The sequence below is a fragment of the Juglans microcarpa x Juglans regia genome, chromosome 5S, assembly GCF_004785595.1.
Source record: "Juglans microcarpa x Juglans regia isolate MS1-56 chromosome 5S, Jm3101_v1.0, whole genome shotgun sequence".
In the NCBI taxonomy this organism is placed as follows: domain Eukaryota; kingdom Viridiplantae; phylum Streptophyta; class Magnoliopsida; order Fagales; family Juglandaceae; genus Juglans; species Juglans microcarpa x Juglans regia.
The window spans coordinates 20,985,610-20,995,401 of record NC_054603.1 but is presented as its reverse complement, the minus strand read 5'-3'; the positions used below and the strand labels follow the sequence as shown (position 1 = coordinate 20,995,401).

Below are 9,792 nucleotides of genomic sequence, written 5' to 3'. Positions count from 1 at the left end.
CATCAGTGAGTTGGTCCACCATTCGTGTTATCCTCCCTTCTCGAAAAATCGCTACTTGCTTTTTTCTTTTTTAGAAGCAGAGAATATAATATATCTAATAGAACGAAGAGAGAGTAAAGAGGTGGAACTGAAACTGCAAAGAGAGAGCAACTTTCTTTTTGAGCATATTTCATTAGTAACCCTTGTGTTTTGTACTATGAAATCCACATTTAGCATCATACGAAAAATTTGTGAATAGGAATAAAATAATTTGTGAATAATAGGTAAATAGTTTGAGTTAATATATTTTATTGGATTTTAAACAATGAGAGAAAAAAATTTTGAATAAAAATATTAAAAAGTTAAAATATTATTAAAATATAATTTTAAAAAAAATTATTATTATTTTTATATCAAAACAACTTATTTAGGAAAACCCACATTCAAATAAGACTGTTCATCTAGGTTCCGACCCGGGAATCCGGGTATACCAAAACTGGAACCCGGATTTCAAATTAGGACCAGAACTTGGATCGGGTTGGTCCGGGTCAGACCTGGGCCGAAACCCGAGTGAATCCAGGTTTTTAAAACCCTGAAATCTGGGTTTCGGGTTAAATCCGGGTTTTTTTTTTTTTCCCCCAATGGTTCATACTAACGGATCATACTCGGATAACTCTTTTTCAAGTAAAAGCCTAGATTTTATTAAATTTTTTTCAAGAAAAATCCGTTTGAAAGCACAATTCTTTTCTTGCAAAAGCCTATATTTATTTAAAAAATTTCAAACCATAATTATTTTTTATATAAAAGTCTTTATTTTGTTAAAAACAATTCCAAGAAGTCAAGTTGGAATGCATAATATTTGTGTTCTAAATACTAAATGCATAAATTTATCGATGCATGCATCACAATGCAATCCACTACATATTACATTATTTGTTATTTATACATTACATTACAAAATACGAAATTACAATATATGAATTACAAAATCTGTAGCATGTCCATCAAAGATTTAATCTCCACACCAAATAGCAAACTTCAAGTAATTGGACTGAAGGAGATCATGCAAAAAACAAAAAGTTTTGAACAAGGATTATATATATATATATATATATATATATTATATATATATATATATATATGATAAGTAAACAAGGATTATATACAAGGATTAAGAGAAATTCCACTTACTGAATTAAAGATTAAGATGAGAACAAAATCAGCTTTGCTCGATGCTTCTATACAAAGATAAAAACTGCGAGTCAATGACTTCATACCCTTAAATGAAAGCTTAATTATGAGAAATCGTTGGAAATTCCTTTATTGAAAGCAACAAAACCTGACTGAAAAGCTAATAGCAAAATCTAGGCATTACTTAATTTACCAAATCGATGAAAAGATCAATCCAAGTCATGTTCATCATGTGATCCAGAATCTCACAAAATTGAATGAAAATGACAAATCTGAAAATGTGACTACAAATATATTTATTTCTTGTTGTGCTACCACTATGACTTTTAAAACATTTATATATATATATATATATATATATATATTACTCCATGCTTAAAAAGTTTGTTAATAAACTTTATATATTAAAACCAAAAGTCAAAGAAATATGTAGATAATCAAACTTGACTAGGGGAAGCACATGAAGTGGTAGGAGATCCATACTTGATCAGTACTCAGTTCCATTGGATTACAAGCATAAAGGTGCAACTTTGGCTAACTACAACATGTATGTTCAACTATTACCTAGATTCCAAGCACACAAATGGATTCTCTTTTTTTTTTTTTTCTCCAAATACACCCACACTAACAAATATTTTGTAGAGTTTTCATTTAAATAGATATCCCTAGACAACCACTTCTCTTAGCAAAATTAATAAACAAGAACCTAAAACAGAGTTTAGATATCCCACCACAATAGATCAGGTTCGATCATTATATAATAAAGTAAGTTGTCATGAGAGCCACCATGAATATAAATTTTTTATATCTCTATTTTGGAGGTTTACCATTATCTTGAATTCTCATGTTAGACCTTATGAAGCCCATTGAAAAACAGACAAGTTTAGAAACTTTCAAACAACCATATCCAATGGTCATCTTTATTCAAAACTATATATGTTTTACACGGGACAGAAGCCATACTTCGGAAACATACTCAACATATTTATGAAGCCAACCCACCTTTCAATGGCCTTAAAACTTCTTGGATTCGATATCCACGGCTCTAGCATTTTGCAGCTAAATAGATCTAAACAAATTTGTTATTTATTTTTCCTTTTATGTACATGGCAACAAACCCAATCTTCAAGTGCATAGAAAAATGTTTATTTATTTTTCCTTTGTTCAACTAAACAGATCTAACCCATAAAAATACTCCTCAAACATTCTCATCAAAACAAACCCAAAATCAACAAAGAGAGAAGAAAACATACTTTAAATTTTTCTGAGTTGACATTTGAGTTTAGGAAAGAAGTATGGGGCCATAACAACTGTGGAGCATACACTACGTGAGACACAGCGACTGTGACACGGAAAATACGTGAGGCCACAGTAACTGTGGAGTACGTATTAACACACTCACAACTGGAATAGATACCTGTATTGTAATGCGATAATAGGTAGGAACATACGGCTCAAGGGGACCCGTGTAGCACCTGTATGGTCACTTTTATTAATTAAGTCTATTGAATAAGATTATAAATTCATGTATTTCACGTTCAAATCATGTTTTACATTATGTTATGTTCAAGTTCACGTTCATGTTATGTATGCTCACGTTCCTGCTATGTTTCAAGTTCACGTTCATGTCAGGTTATGTTCACGTTCATGTTATGTCATGTTCACATTCACATTATGTTTCAAGTTCATGTTTATGTTATGTTATGTTCAAGTTCATGTTCAAATTATGTATGTTCACGTTCACGCTATGTTTCAAGTCCATGTTATGTTTCAAGTTCACGTTCATACTATGTTGCTAGTCCATGTTATATTTTAAGTTCACGTACATGTCTTGTCACATCAAGCAAAGTTTCAGTTTCAGTTCAAGTTATGTCATTTATGCCATGCTATATGTCAAGTTATGTTATGCTTACTTATGACTTTAATTATGCATTCATGCTTTTACTGTAATGCATGCATCATTAACCTGTGTAGAAGTTTCCTGTTAACTTACTAAGATATGTAATCAAATCTCACCGTGGTAGTTCCAACTACCATTCTCCCCTAGTGGTAGGTGATATGTCAGGATCAGAGCAAGAAGTAGACACTGGCAGACTGGAGGAGGTTGACTAGACGCCGTAGACGCAACACGAAGCTTACAGCCTCCATAGTTAGGTCTTTGGATAGTATTCCGGCATCGTTAGTCAAGTTATGCGAGTTACTCAACGAACTAGTCCAATAATGTATTTTGGCAATGTAATTATGGAGCCAGGTTCTCCGTTGTTTTGAGATTACAGTCTTCTGAGACTCGTGCTATAATCATGGATGTTTATTTTATCAAGTATGAATGGATTAACTTTTAACTATTTGGGATATTAAAAGTTTGGTGCATAGCATTGCTAAAAAAAAAATTATCCGCTGCAAATATTGCATAATGCTAGATGCATGTTAGGAACATTGCATCTTATAAGTCATGAACGGGAGCAGGTAACCTTGTGTTGCATGTCCCGACGCTTTAGGTGTCCGTCTGATCCCAAGTGAAATCTGTGGGCGTCACAAAATTTTCATGGATGATTTTTTAGTTTTTGGTACATCTTTTAATCATTGTTTGCATAATTTAGTTCTTGTTTTGTAGAGATGTGGAGATAAAAATCTAGACCTAAATTGGGAGAAGTGTCATTTCATGGTTCAAAAAGGGATCGTGCTTGGCCATAGAGTGTCATCTAAAGGAATTGAGATGGATCGAGCTAAAATTACAACCATAGAAAAACTACCACCTCCAAAGAATGTAAAGGGAATCAGAAGCTTTTTGGAACATGCAGGATTTTATAGAAAATTTATAAAGGATTTTTCTAAACTTTCTCAATCTTTATGTAATCTTCTTGAAAAAATTTCTGCATTTGACTTTGATGATGTTTGTTTGCAGGCATTTAATGCAATTAAGGAGAAACTGGTTTCAACACCAGTTATGACTGTACCAGATTGGAGTCAACCTTTTGAAGTCATGTGTGACGCAAGTGACTTTGCAATTGAAGCAGTATTAGGACAAAGGCGAGACAAACTATTTAGGGCCATATATTATCCAAGCCAGACATTGAATGAAACTCAATTAAATTATACAACAACCAAGAAGGAGATGCTTGTTGTTGTGTTTACTTGTGACAAATTTCGGTCTTACCTCATTATTACAAAGGTCACAGCATTCACTAATTATGCAGCACTTTGTTATTTGTTTAGCAAGAATGATGCTAAGCCTAGGTTGATTCATTGGATCCTACTTCTTTAAGAGTTTGATTTGGAGGTTCGAGATAAGAAAGGAAACGAAAATTCAGTTGTTGATCATCTCTCTCGATTGGAGCAAGAGCAAGTAAGACCAGATTCAGTGATCCAAGAAGCATTCTCTAATGAGCAGTTGTTTGCATGTGAGATCAAGCTTCCTTGGTATGCTGATATTGTAAACTACCTAACTTGCATAGTATTGCCACCAGATCTCACTTACCACCAACGCAAGAAGTTTCTGCATGATGTGAAATATTATCATTGGAATGACCCTTTGCTATTCAAAAGATGCCCTGATCAAATCATCCGAAGATGTGTGCCAGAAGAAGAGATGCAAGCCTTCTCCATCATTGCCATTCATCACCATATGGAGGACACTTTGGAGCAACCCAAACAGCAATTAAGGTACTTCAAAGTGGTTTCTTTTTGCCTTCTACTTTTCGTGATAGTATACTTTGGTGAAAACTTGTGATCGGTGCCAACGTATGGGAAATATTTCAAAGCGTCAAGAGATACCATTGAAAAACATCTTGGAGGTTGAGTTATTTGATGTTTAGGGAACTCATTTTATGGGGCATTTTCCTCCTTCTTTTGGCTTTGTTTATATCTTGTTAGCAGTTGATTATGTGTCAAAATAGGTGGAAGCAATTGCTACAACAACAAATGATGCAAAGGTTGTAACGCCTCAATCCCGAAGGTCTAGAGAGTTAGCTCTTAATACTTAACATCAAACTTCAATAACACAACTATAAAATCTAGAAAACTCCATAAAATGTTAATCCATTTAATCAACCCAAATATCTATGTTCCTTCATGGGGACAACCAAGAAATTCTAAATAACATAAATTAAAAACTCTCCAAAACTTGAAAATATCATTAACTCATCAAATCAAAATAACAAAAAATAAAATAGTTTTCTAACTACGACTCTCAAATAAGTACTTGTACCCTCGAGCACTTATTCCATTACAGACATCGCACCTTGCTAAAACCTCCTACTCTTGTTCTCCAGTTGAACCATCAAAATTATCTAAAAAATAATTGGAGATAGGGGTGAGTTATCAACAACTCAGTAAGCAGAGGACATATACTAGTGTGTAAACATGAGCATTTACAGAGTTCAGAATGCAGAACAAAATATTTTCTTTCAAAATGTAGAATTAGAATAATGTTTTCAAAATACAGCGTCAGAATGTGTTATCAAAAATATCAGAACGAAAATTTAAAAATATTCATAATCAAATTTCCTTTGGAATAGCATAAACTGAAACACTACATCTTATCTTATCATATCAGAACAAATACCATGTTTAACCCCCGTGGCAGGGTTGTGCAAACCCTGGTAGCTAACCGAGCAGAAACAAAATGTGAATCTTCCCCTTATTCATTCTCGAAGCTCCGAGTGTGCACATAGGAAAGACCACGCAGAAAACCACTTTGTTTCCAAAGTGGGTGCACCAAAAATAGAAAAGTTGGTACCAACCGGAACAGAGGCCACAGTTTTACACCCGTGGTATGGTCAGAACGGAATAGAAACAGAAACAGAATGTTATGCCGGAGGTTTTTCAGAAATCACATCATATCATATTAAAGTACAGAAAATTTTCAAAACAGGACAAAATCATATCACAACATAATTTATGCACAAAATTTCATATTCGCTTTCTTTTTTTCAAAGTTCAGAAACAGAATGTTAAAAATAAGCTCATATCTACACCAGTCATGACAAAAAATAATTTCTTCTTAAACAGAATCTCATGAGTATTGCAGAACAAATAACTAAGGTAGTTCAAATTTATTTTCATAATCAAATATGTATATTTTCTAAAACTCAACCTCATCTCATTTTATTTTACTGCAAAGTCTAGTATAGGAACCCCACTTACCTGGACTTCTTAACTTTTTCAGAATTTTTCTCAAAATGTCGAATAATAATTAATCGTCACCTATAAAATAATCATATAATTCTCTTAAATTTCCAATTAATCACATATTTCGATATTTAATCCTAAGCTTCTAAAATAATCTATTTTAATCCTTCAATACCTAAAAATCTTCATAACCTTAAAATATCCTCATTCTCTAAATTTCTTTGATAATACTCAACATTTAAGGTAAGTACTAGTAAAAATTTCGTTAAATAATAATAAACAATTAGCTTTAATCATAATTTAAATGTTTAAAATAAAATTACACAGTTACTAAAATAATTTGCTACCAATAGTACAATTTGAAAATCCTATTTATTTTCTATAAAATTTCTTATACATCCTGCATAAACAATGTAAAAACAGATTTAATATAAACAAAAATTTCAAATTGAAACCATCTAATATTAAGAGCAAAACTATAATTCCATATCTAGATAATATGTAGTAAAAGGTATTAATGTAATTTCTTTCAATTCTTTGAAAACCAACAAAAACCTACCTAAAACAAATAACTTGCATGCCAGGGGCTTATTCAAGGAGGAATCACGCGGCAGCGTGCGACGCATCAAGGGGCTAGAAGCTTAGCGACGTAGCGGTGGTGATCTCAGCGGAGCACTGGAAGCCAGAGAGAGTGAGAGAGAGAAACACGATGAAAGTATGAGTGAGAGACAGACAGAGTATGGCGTGCGGAAGGGAGAGAGAGCTCACCGTGGGACAGCGAGAAGGCATGCGACGGTCTGGGGCTGGGCGTCGACCAGGGCAGTGTTCTAAGGTGAAGGCTCGACCTCCGGCGTCCTCTAACGGCAGTGGCGTCGAGGCTCTCCCGAGAAGTGGAGGTGGCGGCTCAAGTTGTGGCTTCCTCTGTTTCAGGAAACAGAAACAGAGGTCCTTCGGCATTGGTGAGGCTGCATTACTGTGTTGAAAGGTTGAGGTGTATGGTCAACGAACGGGGCTGGCGGCTTGTGATGGTGTTACCGTGAAAGTGGGTGGCTGGGGTTTATGGAAGGGGCTTGGGTAGTGCTAAGCGGTAGTGTTATGGTGCACAAGCTGGGCATGGCTTTCCCTCGGTCCATACGTCAAAGTGCAGAGGTGGAAGGCGGCTTACGAAGGTGCAAAGATGACTTCGTGTGTAGCTGTGCCAGCAAGTAACGGGAGGCAGCGGCAGCATGGAGGTTGGGGAGGGTGGCAGCTTCAGTGCACGAGAGAGATGGGGAAGGAGACGGCAACACTTTTCTTCAGTTTTCTTCATGCACGAAGGGTTAAATATAGGCCAACGAAAAACAACACAAACCCTAGATAAGTGAGGGAGACGTGCGTGTGCATGGAGTGGATAAAATACAATAGAGACGTGCAGGTGAGAAACTGCTCATAAACCGATAGTTTTTCCAAGATTTAAACAAACGGCCAAGATCTCCAAATAAAAAAAATCACTACTCGATCCATAACATAAAACCAAAAAAAAATAACCTAAAATACCAAGCTCAAAAAAATAAATAAAAATAAATTCAGTAGTCCAACCATACAAATTCTGGGTCCGGGTGTTACATTCTCCCCCCTTAAAAAAAATTTTGTTCTCAAAATTTGTTACACCTAAAGCAAAGTCCAAATATTTATCCGCTACAACCATTCCATGCCTACCCCAAACGTCAATCATATTTTTGAACTTAATTAATATTCCAAAATTGTCGAACCTAATATTCCAAATTCTAACCCTCCAATATTGTCAATCGTATTCTCCCATATTTTCCCTAACCATACACGTTCACACACACTGCCATTTCAAGTCTAGAATATAAACCTCCATAATGCAATTAAAGACCAAAAATAAATTCCAAAATCTCTACCAAAAATAAAACCTCAATAACTAACGAAACAAACTCTCAGACTATCATATCACTACAACCACGCTTCCGCTGCTCACTCTAACAATTTATAGTCCTCAAAACATTGAATCTCAATCATATACATCGAAAAAGAACTAACCTCCACATTTAACTAGTCTGTACATTTTGTTTTATGTCATAACTAACTAACAGACAACTCCTAAAACAATATCGTATAATCAAAAGTTCCAAGCTTAAGCCATGAATAACCTCAATTTACAAATTTTGAATCCTCATAAAATCTACTTTCAACCAAACTTCAATATTCTAAGCTATCCTATTAGAACAGTTCCATGCAAGCATGACTAATCTCTACCCAATTAAAAAGATGTCTAGGAGAAGTAGAGTGAGGTATCTGTGATCTCATTGTTTTCGTCTTCAGCATCTTCAGCTATCAGTGCGAACACTTGGGCCAGTCCCATTCTACGTTGATTGTTACCTTGATTCGTTTGTTGGGGACCTGGATGTGGGTTAGTCTTCTTGTTGTCTGTTAGTAGCAAAGGGCATTCCCGGATAAGATGTCTGGTCTTACCGCATCGAAAACACGCCCCTACATGCCTTCTGCACTCTCCAGTATGTGCACGATTACAAAACTTACAGAGGCTGTTCGATTGATTTCCATGCATTTGCTTTTGCCCCGAGCTACTCCCATCATTTCTCTTTTTCCACAGCCTTTGATCCATCACAGATTGAAACCCCTGTGGCGCAGTCCTATTCCTCTGTTCCAGCAGTGCTGCACTTCTTTGAAGGCTCCGCTCAAATACTGTGGCCTTATTCACCAACTCTGAAAAGTTCCAGATTTGACAGCCCACAATTCGTTCGTAAATCTTTTCATTCAGGCCCTGTTCAAACTTACGAGCCTTCTTCTCCTCATCAGGGATCAAATATGCAGCAAAACATGATAGCTGTGTACTGGTGTACTGTCATAGCTCCATGTACCAAATTAGCGAACTTCATAGCCTTGTCGTCTCAGACTGAGGTTGGGAAAAAGCGTTCCAGAAAAATCAACTTGAAGTGCGGCCAACGGACTATTTCCGTCCCTTCCGCTTCTCTAATAGTTCTTTCAGAAATTCACCCATCTTTTTGCTTCTCCTGTTAGTTTGAAAGCAGAGTATAGAACCTTCTGTTCATCCGTGCAGTTTATAACGTGGAGTATCTCCTGAATATCTTGGATCCAGTCTTCTGCTAAGGTTGCGTCGCCCCGACCATCGAAGGTGGGAGGATGCATTCGATTAAACTGTTCTATGGTGCATCCCCATTCATCATTTGTCGCATTCATACCCGATACACTTCTTTTCCGACGACGAGGTGGCATCCTGACAACTTGGATTATAAAAAAAAAAACATTACAAGAATAAAGGGTTCGTACAAAACAAGCAATTGGTGAGAATAGTATAACAAACATAAATATATATATAAATATATAAATGTACACGCAAAATTAGTAACTATATAACTCCGGACTTTGAACCTCAATCCTGTCAAAAGCCTTATAAGCGGTCTACAAAACCGAAACGAACCTCAATCGACATGACCATCTCAGAAGATC

General features: G+C 35.6%; 1 protein-coding gene across 1 annotated transcript; it reads right to left on the bottom strand.

Moving 5' to 3' along the window:
* Window positions 1-8,575: 8,575 nt before the first annotated feature.
* LOC121267189 lies at window positions 8,576-9,522 on the bottom strand. The gene is made up of 2 exons (XM_041171050.1): window positions 9,319-9,522; window positions 8,576-9,163 (listed from the first exon to the last, which is right to left on the bottom strand). Exons 1-2 carry the CDS (start codon window positions 9,520-9,522, stop codon window positions 8,576-8,578), a joined length of 792 nt encoding a protein of 263 aa, XP_041026984.1.
* Between the last annotated feature and the right edge of the window lie 270 nt (window positions 9,523-9,792).

Coding starts and splice junctions, on each gene's coding strand:
- LOC121267189 (XM_041171050.1), bottom strand. CDS start 9,522: ATGAATGCGACAAATGATGAATGGGGATGCACCATAGAACAGTTTAAT. Junction 9,164..9,318: donor CAGGAGAAGCAAAAAGATGG/GTGAATTTCTGA, acceptor GAGCTATGACAG/TACACCAGTACACAGCTATC.